The 25,389-nt window shown below is 48.2% G+C and overlaps 1 protein-coding gene across 11 annotated transcripts in view; it reads left to right on the top strand.

Annotated features, from left to right (window-relative positions):
- The window catches only part of cep112 (centrosomal protein 112), a 315,718-nt gene that overhangs the window by 247,994 nt on the left and 42,335 nt on the right, over positions 1-25,389 (top strand). For all 11 annotated transcript variants that reach the window (XM_052516010.1, XM_052516014.1, XM_052516012.1 and 8 more), the window contains 2 exons: positions 1,641-1,703; positions 22,679-22,828. In XM_052516010.1, coding sequence (XP_052371970.1) covers positions 1,641-1,703; positions 22,679-22,828 — 213 coding nt within the window. The remainder of the gene's footprint in view (positions 1-1,640; positions 1,704-22,678; positions 22,829-25,389) is intronic.

The following is a 25,389-nucleotide window of genomic DNA, read 5'->3' on the forward strand; positions in this document are numbered from 1 at the left end:
TCCATGTTGTGTCTGTTGGTCTGTATGTTCTTCCTCCATGTTGTGTCTGTTGGTCTGTGTATGTTCTTCCTCCATGTTGTGTCTGTTGGTCTGTATGTTCTTCCTCCATGTCTGTGTTCTTCCTCCTGTTGTGTCTGGTCTGTATGTTCTTCCTCCATGTTGTGTCTGTTGGTCTGTATGTTCTTCCTCCATGTTGTGTCTGTTGGTCTGTATGTTCTTCCTCCATGTTGTGTCTGTTGGTCTGTATGTTCTTCCTCCATGTTGTGTCTGTTGGTCTGTATGTTCTTCCTCCATGTTGTGTCTGTTGGTCTGTATGTTCTTCCTCCATGTTGTGTCTGTTGGTCTGTATGTTCTTCCTCCATGTCTGTGTTCTTCCTCCTGTTGGTCTGTATGTTCTTCCTCCATGTTGTGTCTGTTGTCTGTATGTTCTTCCTCCATGTTGTGTCTGTTGGTCTGTATGTTCTTCCTCCATGTTGTGTCTGTTGGTCTGTATGTTCTTCCTCCATGTTGTGTCTGTTGGTCTGTATGTTCTTCCTCCATGTTGTGTCTGTTGGTCTGTATGTTCTTCCTCCATGTTGTGTCTGTTGGTCTGTATGTTCTTCCTCCATGTTGTGTCTGTTGGTCTGTATGTTCTTCCTCCATGTTGTGTCTGTTGGTCTGTATGTTCTTCCTCCATGTTGTTGTTCTTTCCTCCTGTCTGTATGTTCTTCCTCCATGTTGTGTCTGTATGTTCTTCCTCCATGTTGTGTCTGTTGGTCTGTATGTTCTTCCTCCATGTTGTGTCTGTATGTTCTTCCTCCATGTTGTGTCTGTTGGTCTGTATGTTCTTCCTCCATGTTGTGTCTGTTGGTCTGTATGTTCTTCCTCCATGTTGTGTCATGTTGTCTGTCTGTATGTTCTTCCTCCATGTTGTGTCTGTTGGTCTGTATGTTCTTCCTCCATGTTGTGTCTGTTGGTCTGTATGTTCTTCCTCCATGTTGTGTCTGTTGGTCTGTATGTTCTTCCTCCATGTTGTGTCTGTTGGTCTGTATGTTCTTCCTCCATGTTGTGTCTGTTGGTCTGTATGTTCTTCCTCCATGTTGTGTCTGTTGGTCTGTATGTTCTTCCTCCATGTTGTGTCTGTTGGTCTGTATGTTCTTCCTCCATGTTGTGTCTCCCCTGTCCCAGTTTCCTTCTGTTTTTCCCTGATAATTGGCAGCCGTGGCTGATTTCTCCCCCTCTTCCTGTTAAGTGATGAATGGTTGGCAGGGCATCAGAGGGAGCGGTGTGCCCCCGGGCCACTCACTGGCTGCTGCTGCCACAGGGGTGTGGAGCCTGGCACTGTGCCCAGCGTAACGCCAGCCCAGCGACATGCAGGCAGGGGACACTGCCAAGAGACAGGGGTCAACGGCTGTGTGTGTGTGTGTGTGTGTGTGTGTGTGTGTGTGTGTGTGTGTGTGTGTGTGTGTGTGTGTGTGTGTGTGTGTGTGTGTGTGTGTGTGTGTGTGTGTGTGTGTGTGTGTGTGTGTGTGTGTGTACTTCCTACAAACAGGTCCAATTTCAAACCTCACTGTCTCTCTCTCTCTTTCCCTCTATGTCTTGTGTGTGTCTGTATGCAAATCTCTTACTCTCTCTTTCCCTCTCTCCACTTTGTGATGCAGACAAACACCAGGCTAAAGCAGATTGAGAAGGAATACAGTCAGAAGCTTGCCAAGTCTGCTCAGGTAAACACTTCTCTTTTCCTGTTTTTGGCCTTTTTTGTAAGATTTGTTGGAAGAAAAAAAAAGCACACAAACGTTCAGCTGTGAGAAACAATATACATTCCCCCCTTCCCTCCCTGCTTTAACACAAATACACACACACACACTTTTACAACACACACATATATACCACACACCAAGTTTAACGTAATGCTGCAGACAAATTCATCTACATGTTTAAATGTCTACGCTCTACCTCCTAGGTTTTTTCTTTCTTTCATCTCTCTCTCTCCTCTCTCTCTCTCTTTCTATCTCTCATGCCTTTGTGTAACATCCAGAGGCATCTGAGGCGAAGGTTAGCCAGGCTTTGGTCCAGGCACTTCACAGGTGGTGTGGAAACCTGGCCCAGTTAGTTAGCCAGGTTTTATACCCAAGAGGTAGACTTTAGTGTTTGATTCTAGTTGTTTCACAATGTTCAGATTTGCCTTTAATCCATATATAGAATCCTATTTATGTATTTGCACCGCCTTGCATACAGCAATACGGAACCCAGGTGGGATTAGCTGGAAGATATGAGGGTTTTAGGTACCTTTTAGGTGCCTATCACACACACACACACGCACACACACACACATTAACACACATGCACACACTTGTTCGTTCTCCCCCCCTCTCTTTCTCTCTCTCGCTCCCCTTCCCTGGCCATGACGTCAGGGGTGTTGTTCGTTCTCCCCCCCTCTCTTTCTCTCTCCCGCTCCCCTTCCCTGGCCATGACGTCAGGGGTGTTGTTCGTTCTCCCCCACTCTCTTTCTCTCTCCCGCTCCCCTTCCCTGGCCATGACGTCAGGGGTGTTGTTCGTTCTCCCCCACTCTCTTTCTCTCTCCCGCTCCCCTTCCCTGGCCATGACGTCAGGGGTGTTGTTCTCCCCCTCTCTTTCTCTCTCCCGCTCCCCTTCCCTGGCCATGACGTCAGGGGTGTTGTTCGTTCTCCCCCCCTCTCTTTCTCTCTCCCGCTCCCCTTCCCTGGCCATGACGTCAGGGGTGTTGTTCGTTCTCCCCCTCTCTTTCTCTCTCCCGCTCCCCTTCCCTGGCCATGACGTCAGGGGTGTTGTTCGTTCTCCCCCCCTCTCTTTCTCTCTCCCGCTCCCCTTCCCTGGCCATGACGTCAGGGGTGTTGTTCGTTCTCCCCCCCTCTCTTTCTCTCTCCCGCTCCCCTTCCCTGGCCATGACGTCAGGGGTGTTGTTTGAAGGTTCTCCTCTCTGGCCAGGACCATATGTTTAACATTAAACCTAATCTCCTCAGACTGAGAGCAGTTAAAGCCAGAGGAACTCTCCTCTCTGTTCATGAATCAAAACCACCAGGCCATTCCTCCTCTTCTCCATTCTTCCCCCCATTCTACCCTTTCTCTCTCTCTCTCTCTCTCTCTCTCTCTCTCTCTCTCTCTCTCTCTCTCTCTCTCTCTCTCTCTCTCTCTCTCTCTCTCTCTCTCTCTCTCATCTCGCTCTGTTTGGACATGTGGGAGGCTTTAAAGCTACAGTCTGAGATTAGTTTTTTAAGAAAAAATATAAAGAATTGAAATGACCGTTGAAAAGATTCCCAGATTTCAGACTGTGGCTTCAAAGTGCCTTTTAGCTGGGCAGTATAAAACATTTAAAAATAAACACAAGTCACTGTTTTTATGTTTGAAAACAAAGAAGATTAGATCTATCCTAATCTGAAATATAGGGGTGAAATATCATATTCCATCACAGGCTTTAATTGCTAAATCATGACCTTAGAAGAAACTATTTTGTCTTTCTCTCTCTTTTTTCAATCCCCCTGTTTTGGGTCACTTTTGACGTCGACAGCGTTGAGTTGAAAGCGAGGTTGACAAGCAGATGTTGTGACAAAACAGGAGCTTATGAAGTTGCACAATGCCCCCGACATCAAACGTGTCTCGGGTGGTAGTTGAAAGTTCACTCTGTGTTTACTCGTCTTTGCTATGTGGCGAGGTAAAGTTTCCGTCAACAGAGGCTGCAAAATATGAATCCTCTGTTTTGAAGGGGTGCAACTAACGCTCGCACGAGTTCATCTTAACACCCTTCCTCTGCATTCTGTTGCTGAAAACCCCAGTTCCATGTGTTCGACAATGACTGAACCCAACGCTCTAAGGACATTACACATGCATGTGTTTATTTCTAAGTTAAGAGGAAGTCTACCCACCATATTAAAGCACACTATTTGTTGGTATTTGTAGCATGTGTTAGCTGCTTGACTTTCAAAGGTGTTGTGTAGGGACTAAATAGGTTTTAATGCATAGGAGCCCTGGGGGCAACTGGATCGAATGTAAACAGAGGGCCTTTGAACCTTGGAGGCTGCCCTCACTGTGTAACCCCTAAGTGTCTGTCAGAGGTCATCGATCTCTCTCGCAGGGAGAGCACTGCAGCATGGGTAGTAGTATCCCAATTAAAACAGAGCAAGCCGCCATACATTATCCTGAGGGCACTAGGGTAGACGCATGCAGTGTGGATGCACGCACACACAACACGCACACACACAGTGTGAACAAACACACACTCATACAACACACACACACAGGGTCCTTTGAGCTTCGATAATTAGCGTCTCTGAAATCCGGGCCGCTTAATCGTCTTGCTGAGCGTGGCCTTCCTGAGCGACCTCTGAACCCAGCCCGGTTTGTTTCTCTTCTCTGGTTAATGATGAGGCAACAGTGGGGGTCCCCGGGAGCTCCCCCAGCCCTTTATCTCAACACTGCTGCTGGTTAAACATGGGTAAGGCTTGTAATAACAAGTTGAATCCAGTTAGGAGCAGGAAACACATCTTTACTACTATTATTATTATTTCATGCATAGAAGTACTTAACATCCTAGTAGAATCAGGCAATAACTGAAAGATAAGTGATGTAAATGACAATCATGCCCTTCTGGGTGTTATGTAACTATTTGTTGCTTCTGATCTGGGATTAGTTCACTTTCTTCTGGTTCTTATTAAGGCCCTAGTGAGTTCATTATTAAGGCCCTAGTGAGTTCATTGTTAAGGCCCTAGTGAGTTCATTATTAAGGCCCTAGTGAGTTCATTGTTAAGGCCCTAGTGAGTTCATTGTGTCACACTCTGTCTGTCATAGAGAACTGATAAATGTCCAGCCGGCCTCTGAGAGGCCCTGCAACTGCCTTTCATTCTGTATGTTCACTTTGAGGTGAGGCAAACCCAGCCTAAACAGAGCTACCAACCAGCCTGTGACATTAAAGACGGCCTGTTCAGGCCAATTACAGTACAGTACAGTCGGATGAAGCCCTCGATATGAGACTAGGTATAAAGGTACAAGAATAACGAGAAAGATAGGGTTAATGAGTCATTATATCACTCCAGGCTACAGACGAGATGCTAGAGAATCTATAAGCAAAATAATTATTACGCCCAGAACTGATGTTCCCATAATAATGGACCATTTGTTGCTTTCATGTGGCTGGTCCCGCTGACTAAATCAGTTTAATCTCTCCCTCTGCGGTCGGCTAAGTCGCTCATTCCCATAACTCCCACTCAATGAGAGGATTCCAGTAAGACTGTTGAACGAAGAGTTGAGTTGAACTAATGTACAGTAAACAATTATCTGTCTGTCTGTCTAGCCTAGCGCGAGCGTTCAACGGGTCTGAGCGAGTAGTTTTCTCTCTTCCTATTTTTTCTCTCTCTAACTTATCTTTTCTCTCTCCTCTCTTCTCCCTCTCTGCTCTCTCTCATCTCTTCGCACTCTCTTCTCCCTCTCTTCTCCCTCTCTGCTCTCTCTCATCTCTTCTCACTCTCTTCTCCCTCTCTTCTCCCTCTCTCTCTCTCTCTCTCTCATCTATTCTCACTCTCTTCTCCCTCTCTTCTCCCTCTCTGCTCTCTCTCATCTCTTCTCACTCTCTTCTCCCTCTCTTCTCCCTCTCTGCTCTCATCTCTTCTCCCTCTCTGCTCTCTCTCATCTCTTCTCCCTCTCTTCTCCCTCTCTGCTCTCTCTCATCTCTTCTCCCTCTCTTCTCCCTCTCTGCTCTCTCTCTCTCTCTTCTCCCTCTCTTCTCCCTCTCTGCTCTCTCTCATCTCTTCTCCCTCTCTTCTCCCTCTCTGCTCTCTCTCATCTCTTCTCACTCTCTTCTCCCTCTCTGCTCTCTCTCATCTCTTCTCCCTCTCTTCTCCCTCTCTGCTCTCTCTCATCTCTTCTCACTCTCTTCTCCCTCTCTGCTCTCTCTCTTCTCACTCTTCTCCCTCTCTGCTCTCTCTCTCTTCACACTCTCTTCACACTCTCTTCTCCCTCTGCTCTCTCTCATCTCTTCTCACTCTCTTCTCCCTCTCTTCTCCCTCTCATCTCTTCTCACTCTCTTCTCCCTCTCTTTTCCCTCTTCTCTGCTCTCTCTCATCTCTTCTCACTCTCTTCTCCCTCTCTGCTCTCTCTCATCTCTTCTCACTCTCTTCTCCCTCTCTTCTCCCTCTTCTCTGCTCTCTCTCTCATCTCTTTTCACTCTCTTCTCCCTCTCTGCTCTCTCTCATCTCTTCTCACTCTCTTCTCCCTCTCTGCTCTCTCTCTCTTCTCACTCTCTTCTCCCTCTCTCTCTCTCTCATCTCTTCTCTCCCTCTCTTCTCCCTCTCATCTCTTCTCACTCTTCTGCTCTCTTCTCCCTCTCTCTCTCTCTCATCTCTTCTCCTCTCTTCTCCTCTCTCTCTCTCTCTTCTCTCTCTTCTCCCTCTCTTCTCCCTCTCTCTCTCTCTCTTCACACTCTCTTCTCCTCTCTCCCTCTCTCTCTCTCTCTTCTCCCTCTTCTCCTCCTCATCTCTCTCTCACTCTCTTCTCTCTCTCTTCTCCCTCTTCTCTCTCTCTCTCTCTCTTCTCCTCTCTTCTCCCTCTCTGCTCTCTCTCATCTCTTCTCACTCTCTTCTCCCTCTCTCTCTCCCTCTTCTCTCTTCTCTCTCTCATCTCTTTTCACTCTCTTCTCCCTCTCTTCTCCCTCTCTCTGCTCTCTCTCATCTCTTCTCACTCTCTTCTCCCTCTCTGCTCTCTCTCATCTCTTCTCACTCTCTTCTCCCTCTCTCTCTCTCTCTCTTCTTCTCTCTCTTCTCCCTCTCATCTCTTCTCACTCTTCTTCTCACTCTCTTCTCCCTCTCTGCTCTCTCTCATCTCTTCTCCCTCTCTTCTCCCTCTCTCTCTCTCTCATCTCTTCTCACTCTCTTCTCCCTCTCTGCTCTCTCTCTTCTCACTCTTCTCCCTCTCTTCTCCCTCTCTGCTCTCTCTCTTCACACTCTCTTCACACTCTCTTCTCCCTCTCTGCTCTCTCTCTTCTCCCTCTCTTCTCCCTCTCTGCTCTCTCTCTCCTCTCTCTCTTCTTCCTCTCTTCTCCCTCTCTTCTCCCTCTCTGCTCTCTCTCTTCACACTCTCTTCACACTCTCTTCTCCCTCTCTGCTCTCTCTCTTCTCCCTCTCTTTCTCTCTCTCTGCTCTCTCTCTCCTCTCTCTCTTCTTCCTCTCTTCTCCCTCTCTGCTCTCTCTCTTCTCCCTCTCTTCTCCCTCTCTGCTCTCTCTCTCTTCACACTCTCTTCTCCCTCTCTGCTCTCTCTCATCTCTTCTCACTCTCTTCTCCCTCTCATCTCTTCTCACTCTCTTCTCCCTCTCTTCTCCCTCTTCTCTGCTCTCTCTCATCTCTTCTCACTCTCTTCTCCCTCTCTGCTCTCTCTCATCTCTTCTCACTCTCTTCTCCCTCTCTTCTCCCTCTTCTCTCCTCTCTCTCTCATCTCTTTTCACTCTCTTCTCCCTCTCTTCTCCCTCTCTGCTCTCTCTCATCTCTTCTCACTCTCTTCTCCCTCTCTGCTCTCTCTCATCTCTTCTCACTCTCTTCTCCCTCTCTGCTCTCTCTCATCTCTTCTCCCTCTCTTCTCCCTCTCATCTCTTCTCACTCTTCTCACTCTCTTCTCCCTCTCTGCTCTCTCTCATCTCTTCTCCCTCTCTTCTCCCTCTCTGCTCTCTCTCTCTCACTCTCTTCTCACTCTCTTCTCCCTCTCTGCTCTCTCTCTTCTCCCTCTCTTCTCCCTCTCTGCTCTCTCTCTCCTCTCTCTCTTCTTCCTCTCTTCTCCCTCTCTGCTCTCTCTCTTCTCCCTCTCTTCTCCCTCTCTGCTCTCTCTCTCCTCTCTCTCTTCTTCCTCTCTTCTCCCTCTCTGCTCTCTCTCTTCTCCCTCTCTTCTCCCTCTCTGCTCTCTCTCAGCTGCAGCTTAAATATAATGTTCATTTTGACTGGAGTATTTCAAAGCTACTGCTGCTCCTTTTCATCTTGGTGTGTACCACAAGTTAACCAACACAAACTCGCTCTACTTTTCAAAAAGCTAGGAGCTTTTTTCCTCCTTTCTCCATATGTCTCCCTCTCTCTCTGTGTATGTCTGCCTTTCTCTCTCTCTCTCTTTCTCAGGACAGACAGAGAACTGTGAGAAGATTGATAATGGCTGAGACTATTGCTGAGACACACCATTGACACTAACTAATGGAGTCTGTACCTATAGTAACTAAACCAGAGATGCATTTCTGTCTCCCATGGTGTCCTACAGATAGTGACATCATGTTGTTGGGAAATATGTTAAGCATTTCATATCCGGCTCCAACAAGCTGTGTGTTTTGATGTTAATGCAGCATTTGTTTGCTGCCCACACTCTCTCTTATATTAGCATAAAAACTCCTGTTCCATTTAGACTCTAACTAAACGCTTCCTGAAACGGCATCTGTTCAAAAAACAGCAACAAACCGGGTCTGTCACTGAAGGAAAAACTCCAAATCCTAGGACTGAACTGTACTGTACAGAGCACTAAGGACCTGGACCTAGGACTGAACTGTACTGTACAGAGCACTAAGGACCTGGACCTAGGACTGAACTGTACTGTACAGAGCACTAAGGACCTGGACCTAGGACTGAACTGTACTCTACAGAGCACTAAGGACGTAGGACTGAACTGTACTGTACAGAGCACTAAGGACCTGGACCTAGGACTGAACTGTACTCTACAGAGCACTAAGGACGTAGGACTGAACTGTACTGTACAGAGCACTAAGGACCTGGACCTAGGACTGAACTGTACTCTACAGAGCACTAAGGACGTAGGACTGAACTGTACTGTACAGAGCACTAAGGACCTGGACCTAGGACTGAACTGTACTGTACAGAGCACTAAGGACCTGGACCTAGGACTGAACTGTACTGTACAGAGCACTAAGGACCTGGACCTAGGACTGAACTGTACTCTACAGAGCACTAAGGACGTAGGACTGAACTGTACTGTACAGAGCACTAAGGACCTGGACCTAGGACTGAACTGTACTCTACAGAGCACTAAGGACGTAGGACTGAACTGTACTGTACAGAGCACTAAGGACCTGGACCTAGGACTGAACTGTACTCTACAGAGCACTAAGGACGTAGGACTGAACTGTACTGTACAGAGCACTAAGGACCTGGACCTAGGACTGAACTGTACTCTACAGAGCACTAAGGACGTAGGACTGAACTGTACTGTACAGAGCACTAAGGACCTGGACCTGAACTGTACTGTACAGAGCACTAAGGACCTGGACCTAGGACTGAACTGTACTGAACTACAGAGCACTAAGGACAGGACTGAACTGGAACACTAAGGAGCTAGGACTGAACTGTACCGAAAACTAGGTACAGGGCACTAAGGACCTAGGACTGAACTGTACTGTACAGAGCACTAAGGACGTAGGACTGAACTGTACTGTACAGAGCACTAAGGACCTAGGACTGAACTGTACAGGGCACTAAGGACCTAGGACTGAACTGTACCGAACACTAAGGAGCTAGGACTGAACTGTACTGTACAGAGCACTAAGGACGTAGGACTGAACTGTACTGTACAGAGCACTAAGGACCTGGACCTAGGACTGAACTGTACTCTACAGAGCACTAAGGACGTAGGACTGAACTGTACTGTACAGAGCACTAAGGACCTGGACCTGAACTGTACTGTACAGAGCACTAAGGACCTGGACCTAGGACTGAACTGTACTCTACAGAGCACTAAGGACGTAGGACTGAACTGTACTGTACAGAGCACTAAGGACGTAGGACTGAACTGTACTGTACAGAGCACTAAGGACCTAGGACTGAACTGTACTGTACAGGGCACTAAGGACGTAGGACTGAACTGTACTGTACAGGGCACTAAGGACGTAGGACTGAACTGTACTGTACAGAGCACTAAGGACGTAGGACTGAACTGTACTGTACAGGGCACTAAGGACGTAGGACTGAACTGTACTGTACTTGGCACTAAGGACGTAGGACTGAACTGTACTCTACAGAGCACTAAGGACGTAGGACTGAACTGTACTGTACAGAGCACTAAGGACGTAGGACTGAACTGTACTGTACAGAGCACTAAGGACGTAGGACTGAACTGTACTGTACAGAGCACTAAGGACCTAGGACTGAACTGTACTGTACAGAGCACTAAGGACGTAGGACTGAACTGTACTGTACAGAGCACTAAGGAGCTAGGACTGAACTGTACAGAGCACTAAGGAGCTAGGACTGAACTGTACAGAGCACTAAGGACCTAGGACTGAACTGTACTGTACAGAGCACTAAGGACCTAGGACTGAACTGTACCGAACACTAAGGATCTAGGACTGAACTGTACCGAACACTAAGGAGCTAGGACTCAACTGTACCGAACACTAAGGAGCTAGGACTGAACTGTACCGAACACTAAGGACCTAGGACTGAACTGTACAGAGCACTCAGGACCTAGGACTGAACTGTACTGTACAGAGCACTAAGGACCTAGGACTGACCTGTACAGAGCACTAAGGACCTAGGACTGAACTGTACTGTACAGGCACTAAGGAGCTAGGACTGAACTGTACAGAGCACTAAGGACGTAGGACTGAACTGTACTGTACAGAGCACTAAGGACGTAGGACTGAACTGTACTGTTCAGAGCACTAAGGACCTAGGACTGAACTGTACAGAGCACTAAGGACGTAGGACTGAACTGTACTTTACAGAGCACTAAGGACCTAGGACTGAACTGTACTGTACCGAACACTAAGGACCGAGGACTGAACTGTACTCTACAGAGCACTAAGGACCTAGGACTGAACTGTACAGAGCACTAAGGACGTAGGACTGAACTGTACTGTACAGAGCACTAAGGACGTAGGACTGAACTGTACTGTACAGAGCACTAAGGACCTAGGACTGAACTGTACAGAGCACTAAGGACGTAGGACTGAACTGTACTTTACAGAGCACTAAGGACCTAGGACTGAACTGTACTGTACCGAACACTAAGGACCGAGGACTGAACTGTACTCTACAGAGCACTAAGGACCTAGGACTGAACTGTACTGTACAGAGCACTAAGGACCTAGGACTGAACTGTACTCTACAGAGCACTAAGGACGTAGGACTGAACTGTACTGTACAGAGCACTAAGGACCTAGGACTGAACTGTACAGAGCACTAAGGACGTAGGACTGAACTGTACTTTACAGAGCACTAAGGACCTAGGACTGAACTGTACTGTACCGAACACTAAGGACCGAGGACTGAACTGTACTCTACAGAGCACTAAGGACCTAGGACTGAACTGTACAGAGCACTAAGGACGTAGGACTGAACTGTACTGTACAGAGCACTAAGGACATAGGACTGAACTGTACTGTACCGAACACTAAGGACCGAGGACTGAACTGTACTACAGACAGAGCACTACTCTACAGAACACTAAGGACCTAGGACTGAACTGTACTCTACAGAGCACTAAGGACGTAGGACTGAACTGTACTTTACAGAGCACTAAGGACCTAGGACTGAACTGTACTGTACCGAACACTAAGGACCGAGGACTGAACTGTACTCTACAGAGCACTAAGGACCTAGGACTGAACTGTACTGTACAGAGCACTAAGGACGTAGGACTGAACTGTACTGTACAGAGCACTAAGGACCTAGGACTGAACTGTACTGTACAGAGCACTAAGGACCTAGGACTGAACTGTACTGTACAGAGCACTAAGGACGTAGGACTGAACTGTACTGTACAGAGCTCTAAGGACGTAGGACTGAACTGTACTGTACAGAGCACTGAGGACCTAGGACTGAACTGTACTGTACAGATCACTAAGGACCTAGGACTGAACTGTACCAACCACTAAGGAGCTAGGACTGAACTGTACCGAACACTAAGGAGCTAGGACTGAACTGTACCGAACACTAAGGAGCTAGGACTGAACTGTACAGAGCACTAAGGACGTAGGACTGAACTGTACAGAGCACTAAGGACGTAGGACTGAACTGTACTGTACAGAGCACTAAGGACCTAGGACGGAACTGTACTGTACAGAGCACTAAGGACCTAGGACTGAACTGTACCGAACACTAAGGAGCTAGGACTGAACTGTACTGTACAGAGCACTAAGGACGTAGGACTGAACTGTACTGTACAGCACTAAAGACCTAGGACTGAACTGTACTGTACAGAGCACTAAGGACGTAGGACTGAACTGTACTGTACAGAGCACTAAGGAGCTAGGACTGAACTGAACTGACTACTGTACAGAGCACTAAGGACCTAGGACTGAACTGTACTGTACAGAGCACTAAGGACCTAGGACTGAACTGTACCGAACACTAAGGATCTAGGACTGAACTGTACCGAACACTAAGGAGCTAGGACTGAACACTGACTGAACTGTACAGAACACTAAGGACCTAGGACTGAACTGTACAGAGCACTCAGGACCTAGGACTGAACTGTACTGTGCACTAAGACCTAGGACACTGTACAGAGCACTAAGGACCTAGGACTGAACTGTACTGTACAGAGCACTAAGGACCTAGGACTGAACTGTACAGAGCACTAAGGACGTAGGACTGAACTGTACTTTACAGAGCACTAAGGACTAGGACTGAACTGTACTGTACAGAGCACACTAGGACTGAACTGACTAGGACTGAACTGTACTTACAGAGCACTAAGGACCTAGGACTGAACTGTACTGTACCAACCACTAAGGAGCTAGGACTGAACTGTACCGAACACTAAGGAGCTAGGACTGAACTGTACCGAACACTAAGGAGCTAGGACTGAACTGTACAGAGCACTAAGGACCTAGGACTGAACTGTACAGAGCACTAAGGACGTAGGACTGAACTGTACTTTACAGAGCACTAAGGACCTAGGACTGAACTGTACTGTACCGAACACTAAGGACCGAGGACTGAACTGTACTCTACAGAGCACTAAGGACCTAGGACTGAACTGTACTGTACAGAGCACTAAGGACGTAGGACTGAACTGTACTGTACAGAGCACTAAGGACCTAGGACTGAACTGTACTGTACAGAGCACTAAGGACCTAGGACTGAACTGTACTGTACAGAGCACTAAGGACCTAGGACTGAACTGTACTGTACAGAGCACTAAGGACGTAGGACTGAACTGTACTGTACAGAGCACTGAGGACCTAGGACTGAACTGTACTGTACAGAGCACTAAGGACCTAGGACTGAACTGTACCAACCACTAAGCACTAAGGACACTAAGGAGCTAGGACTGAACTGTACAGAACACTAAGGAGCTAGGACTGAACTGTACAGAGCACTAAGGACTAGGACTGAACTGTACAGAGCACTAAGGACGTAGGACTGAACTGTACTGTACAGAGCACTAAGGACCTAGGACTGAACTGTACTGTACAGAGCACTAAGGACCTAGGGACTGACACTGTAGGACTGAACTGTACTGTACAGAGCACTAAGGACCTAGGACTGAACTGTACTGTACAGAGCACTAAGGACCTAGGACTGAACTGTACTGTACAGAGCACTAAGGACGTAGGACTGAACTGTACTGTACAGAGCACTGAACTGTTCAGGACCTAGGACTGAACTGTACAGAGCACTAAGGACCTAGGACTGAACTGTACTGTACAGAGCACTAAGGACCTAGGACTGAACTGTACCGAACACTAAGGATCTAGGACTGAACTGTACCGAACACTAAGGAGCTAGGACTCAACTGTACCGAACACTAAGGAGCTAGGACTGAACTGTACCGAACACTAAGGACCTAGGACTGAACTGTACAGAGCACTCAGGACCTAGGACTGAACTGTACTGTACAGAGCACTAAGGACCTAGGACTGACCTGTACAGAGCACTAAGGACCTAGGACTGAACTGTACTGTACAGAGCACTAAGGAGCTAGGACTGAACTGTACAGAGCACTAAGGACGTAGGACTGAACTGTACTGTACAGAGCACTAAGGACGTAGGACTGAACTGTACTGGACAGAGCACTAAGGACCTAGGACTGAACTGTACAGAGCACTAAGGACCTAGGACTGAACTGTACTGTACCGAACACTAAGGACCGAGGACTGAACTGTACTCTACAGAGCACTAAGGACCTAGGACTGAACTGTATTGTACAGAGCACTAAGGACGTAGGACTGAACTGTACTTTACAGAGCACTAAGGACCTAGGACTGAACTGTACTGTACCGAACACTAAGGACCGAGGACTGAACTGTACTCTACAGAGCACTAAGGACCTAGGACTGAACTGTACAGAGCACTCAGGACCTAGGACTGAACTGTACTGTACAGAGCACTAAGGACCTAGGACTGACCTGTACAGAGCACTAAGGACCTAGGACTGAACTGTACTGTACAGAGCACTAAGGAGCTAGGACTGAACTGTACAGAGCACTAAGGACGTAGGACTGAACTGTACTGTACAGAGCACTAAGGACGTAGGACTGAACTGTACTGTACAGAGCACTAAGGACCTAGGACTGAACTGTACAGAGCACTAAGGACCTAGGACTGAACTGTACTGTACCGAACACTAAGGACCGAGGACTGAACTGTACTCTACAGAGCACTAAGGACCTAGGACTGAACTGTACTCTACAGAGCACTAAGGACGTAGGACTGAACTGTACTTTACAGAGCACTAAGGACCTAGGACTGAACTGTACTGTACCGAACACTAAGGACCGAGGACTGAACTGTACTCTACAGAGCACTAAGGACCTAGGACTGAACTGTACTGTACAGAGCACTAAGGACGTAGGACTGAACTGTACTGTACAGAGCACTAAGGACCTAGGACTGAACTGTACTGTACAGAGCACTAAGGACCTAGGACTGAACTGTACTGTACAGAGCACTATTGACGTAGGACTGAACTGTACTGTACAGAGCTCTAAGGACGTAGGACTGAACTGTACTGTACAGAGCACTAAGGACCTAGGACTGAACTGTACTGTACAGATCACTAAGGAGCTAGGACTGAACTGTACCGAACACTAAGGAGCTAGGACTGAACTGTACAGAGCACTAAGGACGTAGGACTGAACTGTACAGAGCACTAAGGACGTAGGACTGAACTGTACTGTACAGAGCACTAAGGACCTAGGACGGAACTGTACTGTACAGAGCACTAAGGACGTAGGACTGAACTGTACTGTACAGAGCACTAAGGACCTAGGACTGAACTGTACCGAACACTAAGGAGCTAGGACTGAACTGTACTGTACAGAGCACTAAGGACGTAGGACTGAACTGTACTGTACAGAGGACTAAAGACCTAGGACTGAACTGTACTGTACAGAGCACTAAGGACGTAGGACTGAACTGTACTGTACAGAGCACTAAGGACCTAGGACTGAACTGTACCGAACACTAAGGAGCCAGGACTGAACTGTACAGAGCACTAAGGAGCTAGGACTGAACTGTACAGAGCACTAAGGACGTAGGACTGAACTGTACTGTACAGAGCACTAAGGACGTAGGACTGAACTGTACTGTACAGAGCACTAAGGACCTAGGACTGAACTGTACAGAGCACTAAGGACCTAGGACTGAACTGTACTGTACCGAACACTAAGGACCGAGGAGTGAACTGTACTCTACAGAGCACTAAGGACCTAGGACTGAACTGTATTGTACAGAGCACTAAGGACGTAGGACTGAACTGTACTTTACAGAGCACTAAGGACCTAGGACTGAACTGTACTGTACCGAACACTAAGGACCGAGGACTGAACTGTACTCTACAGAGCACTAAGGACCTAGGACTGAACTGTACTGTACAGAGCACTAAGGACGTAGGACTGAACTGTACTGTACAGAGCACTAAGGACCTAGGACTGAACTGTACTGTACAGACCACTAAGGACCTAGGACTGAACTGTACTGTACAGAGCACTATTGACGTAGGACTGAACTGTACTGTACAGAGCTCTAAGGACGTAGGACTGAACTGTACTGTACAGAGCACTAAGGACCTAGGACTGAACTGTACTGTACAGATCACTAAGGACCTAGGACTGAACTGTACCAACCACTAAGGAGCTAGGACTGAACTGTACAGAGCACTAAGGACGTAGGACTGAACTGTACAGAGCACTAAGGACGTAGGACTGAACTGTACTGTACAGAGCACTAAGGACCTAGGACTGAACTGTACTGTACAGAGCACTAAGGACGTAGGACTGAACTGTACTGTACAGAGCACTAAGGACCTAGGACTGAACTGTACCGAACACTAAGGAGCTAGGACTGAACTGTACTGTACAGAGCACTAAGGACGTAGGACTGAACTGTACTGTACAGAGGACTAAAGACCTAGGACTGAACTGTACTGTACAGAGCACTAAGGACATAGGACTGAACTGTACTGTACAGAGCACTAAGGACCTAGGACTGAACTGTACCGAACACTAAGGAGCTAGGACTGAACTGTACTGTACAGAGCACTAAGGACGTAGGACTGAACTGTACTGTACAGAGCACTAAGGAGCTAGGACTGAACTGTACCGAACACTTAAGGAGCTAGGACTGAACTGTACCGAACACTAAGGATCTAGGACTGAACTGTACAGAGCACTAAGGACGTAGGACTGAACTGTACTGTACAGAGCACTAAGGACCTAGGACTGAACTGTACAGAGCACTAAGGACGTAGGACTGAACTGTACCGTACAGAGCACTGAGGACCTAGGACTGAACTGTACTGTACCGAACACTAAGGACCTAGGACTGAACTGTAACGAACACAAAGGAGCTAGGACTGAACTGTACTGTACAGAGCACTCAGGACTAGGACTGAACTGTACTGTACAGAGCACTCAGGACTAGGACTGAACTGTACTGTACAGAGCACTAAGGACCTAGGACTGAACTGTACTGTACAGAGCACTAAGGACCTAGGACTGAACTGTACTGTACAGACCACTAAGGACCTAGGACTGAACTGTACTGTACAGAGCACTAAGGACGTAGGACTGAACTGTACTGTACAGAGCACTAAGGACGTAGGACTGAACTGTACTGTACAGAGCACTAAGGACCTAGGACTGAACTGTACCGAACACTAAGGAGCTAGGACTGAACTGTACTGTACAGAGCACTAAGGAAGGACTGAACTACAGAGACTAAAGACTGAACTGTACTGTACAGAGCACTAAGGACATAGGACTGAACTGTACTGTACAGAGCACTAAGGAGCTAGGACTGAACTGTACCGAACACTTAAGGAGCTAGGACTGAACTGTACCGAACACTAAGGATCTAGGACTGAACTGTACAGAGCACTAAGGACTAGGACTGAACTGTACTGTACAGAGCACTAAGGACCTAGGACTGAACTGTACAGAGCACTAAGGACTAGGACTGAACTGTACCTGTACAGAGCACTGAGGACCTAGGACTGAACTGTACTGTACAACACTAAGGACCTAGGACTGAAGGAACACAAAGGAGCTAGGACTGAACTGTACTGTACAGAGCACTCAGGACTAGGACTGAACTGTACTGTACAGAGCACTCAGGACTAGGACTGAACTGTACTGTACAGAGCACTAAGGACCTGGACCTAGGACTGAACTGTACTGTACATAGCACTAAGGACCTAGGACTGGACTGTACTGTACAGAGCACTAAGGACCTAGGACTGAACTGTACTGTACAGAGCACTAAGGACCTAGGACTGAACTGTACAGGGCACTAAGGACCTAGGACTGAACTGTACTGTACAGAGCACTAAGGACCTAGGACTGAACTGTACTGTACCAAACACTAAGGACCTGGATCTAGGACTGAACTGTACTGTACAGAGCACTAAGGACCTAGGACTGAACTGTACTGTACAGAGCACTAAGGACCTGGACCTAGGACTGAACTGTACTGTACAGAGCACTAAGGACCTGGACCTAGGACTGAACTGTACTGTACAGAGCACTAAGGACCTAGGACTGAACTGTACTGTACCAAACACTAAGGACCTGGATCTAGGACTGAACTGTACTGTACAGAGCACTAAGGACCTAGGACTGAACTGTACTGTACAGAGCACTAAGGACCTAGGACTGAACTGTACAGAGCACTAAGGAGCTAGGACTGAACTGTACAGAGCACTAAGGACGTAGGACTGAACTGTACTTTACAGAGCACTAAGGACCTAGGACTGAACTGTACTGTACCGAACACTAAGGACCGAGGACTGAACTGTACTCTACAGAGCACTAAGGACCTAGGACTGAACTGTACTGTACCAAACACTAAGGACCTGGATCTAGGACTGAACTATACTATACAGAGCACTAAGGACCTAGGACTGAACTGTACAGAGCACTAAGGAGCTAGGACTGAACTGTACAGAGCACTAAGGACGTAGGACTGAACTGTACTGTACAGAGCACTAAGGACCTAGGACTGAACTGTACAGAGCACTAAGGACGTAGGACTGAACTGTACTTTACAGAGCACTAAGGACCTAGGACTGAACTGTACTGTACCGAACACTAAGGACTGAGGACTGAACTGTACTCTACAGAGCACTAAGGACCTAGGACTGAACTGTACTGTACCAAACACTAAGGACCTGGATCTAGGACTGAACTGTACTGTACAGAGCACTAAGGACCTAGGACTGAACTGTACTGTACAGAGCACTAAGGACCTGGACCTAGGACTGAACTGTACTGTACAGAGCACTAAGGACCTGGACCTAGGACTAACCTGTACTGTACAGAGGACTAGAGACCTGGACCTAGGACTGAACTGTACTGTACAGAGGACTAGAGACCTGGACCTAGGACTAAACTGTACTGTACAGAGGACTAGAGACCCAGACCTAGGACTGAACTGTACTGTACAGAGGACGAGAGACCTGGACCTAGGACTGAACTGTACTGTACAGAGGACTAGAGACCTAGGACTAAACTGTACTGTACAAAGGACTAGAGACCTAGTACTGAACTGTACTGTACCGAACACTATAGACATGGACCTAGGACTGAACTATACTGTACCGAGGACTAGAGACCTAGGACTAAACTGTACTGTACAGAGGACTAGAGACATAGGACTAAACTGTACTGTACAGAGGACTAGAGACATAGGACTAAACTTAACTGTACAGAGGACTAGAGACCTAGGACTAAACTGTACTGTACAGAGGACTAGTGACATAGGACTAAACTTAACTGTACAGAGGACTAGAGACCTAGGACTGAACTGTACTGTACCGAACACTAGAGACCTTGACCTAGGACTTGGCTAATCAATTCCCATTTGGTGTTCAATGACAAATGTAATTATCTTGAAGTCAGGTCAGGGATCACCAACCATGACCCCCAGAGTCAGTTTTTAGAGTGTGTTTATACTGTTTGTGTCATATGGGGATGTATCTATATCAACCCTCTTGGAATGGTGCTCGTCAGGGGTCACTGTTGTCCCCTCTCAATTTGTCTCTCACTCTCTCATCCCAACCCATCACCCCCTTCTCCCTCTCTCATCCCAACCCATCACCCCCTTCTCCCTCTCTCATCCCAACCCATCACCCCCTTCTCCCTCTCTCATCCCTACCCATCACCCCCTTCTCCCTCTCTCATCCCAACCCATCACCCCCTTCTCCCTCTCCCATCCCAACCCATCACCCCCTTCTCCCTCTCTCATCCCAACCCATCACCCCCTTCTCCCTCTCTCATCCCAACCCATCACCCCCTTCTCCCTCTCTCATCCCAACCCATCACCCCCTTCTCCCTCTCAAATCTCATCTGTGTCTCTCTCATCCCAACCCATCACCCCCTTCTCCCTCTCCCATCTAATCTGTGTCTCTGTCATCCCAACCCATCACCCCCTTCTCCCTCTCCCATCCAATCTGTGTCTCTCTCATCCCAACCCATCACCCCCTTCTCCCTCTCCCATCCAATCTGTGTCTCTCTCATCCCAACCCATCACCCCCTTCTCCCTCTCCCATCTAATCTGTGTCTCTGTCATCCCAACCCATCACCCCCTTCTCCCTCTCCCATCTAATCTGTGTCTCTCTCATCCCAACCCATCACCCCCTTCTCCCTCTCCCATCTAATCTGTGTCTCTCTCATCCCAACCCATCACCCCTTCTCCCTCTCCCATCTAATCTGTGTCTCTCTCATCCCAACCCATCACCCCCTTCTCCCTCTCTCATCCCTACCCATCACCCCCTTCTCCCTCTCCCATCCAATCTGTGTCTCTCTCATCCCAACCCATCACCCCCTTCTCCCTCTCCCATCCCAACCCATCACCCCCTTCTCCCTCTCCCATCCAATCTGTGTCTCTCTCATCCCAACCCATCACCCCCTTCTCCCTCTCCCATCTAATCTGTGTCTCTCTCATCCCAACCCATCACCCCCTTCTCCCTCTCCCATCTAATCTGTGTCTCTCTCATCCCAACCCATCACCCCCTTCTCCCTCTCCCATCCAATCTGTGTCTCTGTCATCCCAACCCATCACCCCCTTCTCCCTCTCCCATCTAATCTGTGTCTCTCTCATCCCAACCCATCACCCCCTTCTCCCTCTCCCATCTAATCTGTGTCTCTCTCATCCCAACCCATCACCCCCTTCTCCCTCTCCCATCTAATCTGTGTCTCTCTCATCCCAACCCATCACCCCCTTCTCCCTCTCCCATCTAATCTGTGTCTCTCTCATCCCAACCCATCACCCCCTTCTCCCTCTCCTATCCAATCTGTGTCTCTGTCATCCCAACCCATCACCCCCTTCTCCCTCTCCCATCTCATCTGTGTCTCTGTCATCCCAACCCATCACCCCCTTCTCCCTCTCCCATCTCATCTATGTCTCTGTCATCCCAACCCATCACCCCCTTCTCCCTCTCCCATCTCATCTATGTCTCTGTCATCCCAACCCATCACCCCCTTCTCCCTCTCCCATCTCATCTGTGTCTCTGTCATCCCAACCCATCACCCCCTTCTCCCTCTCCCATCTAATCTGTGTCTCTGTCATCCCAACCCATCACCCCCTTCTCCCTCTCCCATCTAATCTGTGTCTCTCTCATCCCAACCCATCACCCCCTTCTCCCTCTCCCATCTAATCTGTGTCTCTCTCATCCCAACCCATCACCCCCTTCTCCCTCTCCCATCTCATCTGTGTCTCTGTCATCCCAACCCATCACCCCCTTCTCCCTCTCCCATCTAATCTGTGTCTCTGTCATCCCAACCCATCACCCCCTTCTCCCTCTCCCATCTAATCTGTGTCTCTGTCATCCCAACCCATCACCCCCTTCTCCCTCTCCCATCTAATCTGTGTCTCTCTCATCCCAACCCATCACCCCCTTCTCCCTCTCCCATCTCATCTGTGTCTCTGTCATCCCAACCCATCACCCCCTTCTCCCTCTCCCATCTAATCTGTGTCTCTGTCATCCCAACCCATCACCCCCTTCTCCCTCTCCCATCTAATCTGTGTCTCTCTCATCCCAACCCATCACCCCCTTCTCCCTCTCCCATCTCATCTGTGTCTCTGTCATCCCAACCCATCACCCCCTTCTCCCTTTCCCATCTAATCTGTGTCTCTCTCATCCCAACCCATCACCCCCTTCTCCCTCTCCCATCTCATCTGTGTCTCTGTCATCCCAACCCATCACCCCCTTCTCCCTCTCCCATCTCATCTATGTCTCTGTCATCCCAACCCATCACCCCCTTCTCCCTCTCCCATCTAATCTGTGTCTCTCTCATCCCAACCCATCACCCCCTTCTCCCTCTCCCATCTCATCTATGTCTCTGTCATCCCAACCCATCACCCCCTTCTCCCTCTCCCATCTCATCTGTGTCTCTCTCATCCCAACCCATCACCCCCTTCTCCCTCTCCCATCTCATCTATGTCTCTGTCATCCCAACCCATCACCCCCTTCTCCCTCTCCCATCTAATCTGTGTCTCTCTCATCCCAACCCATCACCCCCTTCTCCCTCTCCCATCTAATCTGTGTCTCTGTCATCCCAACCCATCACCCCCTTCTCCCTCTCCCATCTAATCTGTGTCTCTGTCATCCCAACCCATCACCCCCTTCTCCCTCTCCCATCTCATCTATGTCTCTGTCATCCCAACCCATCACCCCCTTCTCCCTCTCCCATCTCATCTGTGTCTCTGTCATCCCAACCCATCACCCCCTTCTCCCTCTCCCATCTCATCTATGTCTCTGTCATCCCAACCCATCACCCCCTTCTCCCTCTCCCATCTAATCTGTGTCTCTCTCATCCCAACCCATCACCCCCTTCTCCCTCTCCCATCTCATCTGTGTCTCTGTCATCCCAACCCATCACCCCCTTCTCCCTCTCCCATCTCATCTGTGTCTCTGTCATCCCAACCCATCACCCCCTTCTCCCTCTCCCATCTCATCTGTGTCTCTGTCATCCCAACCCATCACCCCCTTCTCCCTCTCCCATCTCATCTATGTCTCTGTCATCCCAACCCATCACCCCCTTCTCCCTCTCCCATCTCATCTGTGTCTCTGTCATCCCAACCCATCACCCCCTTCTCCCTCTCCCATCTCATCTATGTCTCTGTCATCCCAACCCATCACCCCCTTCTCCCTCTCCCATCTCATCTATGTCCCTGTCATCCCAACCCATCACCCCCTTCTCCCTCTCCCATCTCATCTATGTCTCTGTCATCCCTGTCTCCATAGTTGATAGCGGAGCTGCAGTCGTCAGTGTGTGGTGCTAAGGAGGAGGGCTTGCGGCAGCAGCAGGAGAAGGAGAGACAGTTGAAGGAGGCTACAGCTCGCTGGGATGATGAGAGGAGGCAGATGAGCCGCCACACAGACACTAAGAACAAGGTAAAGTTTCATGGACATTCTGCAAAGGACACTACTATATAGTAGACATCAGTAGTGCACGCCACAGTCTGTTAAAGACACTACAAAGTGCACACTACTGAGCCTCAAGGTAAAGGATAACCCCACTGGATATCTGTCCATCTCCCAAACTGTCACTGTTGATCATTACTACATTCTTTATTGTGTGGATGACATTTGTCAATGTCCAAGATGGCAGACATCTTTTCTTGTGTTTACCAGTTAGTTGGGTTAGGATATAATACAGTTCAATAGAGTACAGGCTCAGCTGAATCAACATCAGAGACACAATGTAATATTGCATTTTTATTAAATAGTGGTTGTCGAAAACTTTTGTTGTAAAACAGCAAGCGAGAGAACATGGGTAAGTTGACATATAAATCCGTCCCAAGATGTACACCCATTGGTTGAGAGAGAGGAAGGTGATAATTGCAAGAGTGAGCCCATAGGTTGAACAGTCAGCGTGAGGAATGTGCATTACTGGGCCGTGCTGATTGGCTAAAGGTAAATAGGTGAATGACATTCCTCACATGGCTAACAGGAAACAGGAGAGGAAACAAGACGCCATGCTGAAGATGTTTGTCTTCATTCCCACTATGCCCGTAGAATAGAAAACAAAGTGAATGGTGTTCTGCTTACAGGATGAAGTGAAACAAGCATTCAGACCAGCCTTCCTTATTGAACTGTTGTGAACTACATTACACTGTGTAGGTGGTTGGTTAAGGATGAAGCTCCTGCTTGGTTTAAAGCCCTCAGTTCTCCTGGCCCCCCTCAGTGTCAGTAACCAGCCAGTCTGAGTCCCAGGGAGGGGCCGACTGGCTGGTTAACTTTACACCCCAGCCCAGACACACTCAGTTCCCCGGTCTGGCCAGAATACTTTTATAGACTAGACACACGTCCCCTCTCCTTTGTGAGAGGGCTTTAAACCCGGGGTCACAGTTGAAATGTATGTGCTTTGTCATTTTTTATGATGGGTTTCAACTCTAACCCCCATACTCTGACACACATATACACTCTAACCCCCATACTCTAACACACACATATACTCTAACCCCCATACTCTGACACACCCCCATATACTCTCTAACCCCCACTCTACTCTTACTAACCCCCACTGACACACACATATACTCTAACCCCCATACTCTAACACACACATATACTCTAACCCCCCATACTCTACTCTAACACTGACACACATATACTCTAACCCCCATACTCTGACACACACATACACTCTAACCCCCATACTCTAACACACACATATACTCTAACCCCCATACTCTGACACACACATACACTCTAACCCCCATACTCTAACACACACATATACTCTAACCCCCATACTCTAACACACACATATACTCTAACCCCCATACTCTGACACACACATACACTCTAACCCCCATACTCTGACACACACACATATACTCTAACCCCCATACTCTGACACACACATATACTCTAACCCCCATACTCTGACACACACATACACTCTAACCCCCATACTCTGACACACACATATACTCTAACCCCCATACTCTGACACACACATACACTCTAACCCCCATACTCTGACACACACATACACTCTAACCCCCATACTCTGACACACACATACACTCTAACCCCCATACTCTGACACACACATATACTCTAACCCCCATACTTTGACACACACATACACTCTAACCCCCATACTCTGACACACACATATACTCTAACCCCCATACTTTGACACACACATACACTCTAACCCCCATACTCTGACACACACACTCTAACCCCCATACTGACACACACATAACCCCCATACTCTGACACACACATACACTCTAACCCCCATACTCTGACACACACATACACTCTAACCCCCATACTCTGACACACACACACATACTCTAACCCCCATACTTTGACACACACATACACTCTAACCCCCATACTCTGACACACACATGCACTCTAACCCCCATACTCTGACACACACATACACTCTAACCCCCATACCTTGACACACACATACACTCTAACCTCCATACTCTGACACACACATACACACATACTCTGACACACACACACTAACCCCCATACTCTGACACACACACTCTAACCCCCATACTGACACACACACACTAACCCCCACTCTGACACACACACACACTAACCCCATACACACACACATACACTAACCCCCATACTCTGACACACACACACACTAACCCCATACTCTGACACACACACTAACCCCCATAGTCTCTGACACACACACACACACCCACACTCTGACACACACACACACACACACACACACACACTAACCCCCGTAGTCTCTCTCACACACACACACACACACACACACACACACACACACACACACACACACACACACACACACACACACACACACACACACACACACACACACACCTATTACTAACCCCCTACTCTGACACACACACTAACCGCCATACTCTGACACACACACTAACCCCCATTGTCTCTCTCACACACACCCGAATAGGCTCTTTAAGTGTCTGGTA

The sequence above is a fragment of the Oncorhynchus keta genome, unplaced genomic scaffold (genome assembly GCF_023373465.1).
Source record: "Oncorhynchus keta strain PuntledgeMale-10-30-2019 unplaced genomic scaffold, Oket_V2 Un_scaffold_3567_pilon_pilon, whole genome shotgun sequence".
Classification (NCBI taxonomy): Eukaryota; Metazoa; Chordata; class Actinopteri; order Salmoniformes; family Salmonidae; genus Oncorhynchus; species Oncorhynchus keta.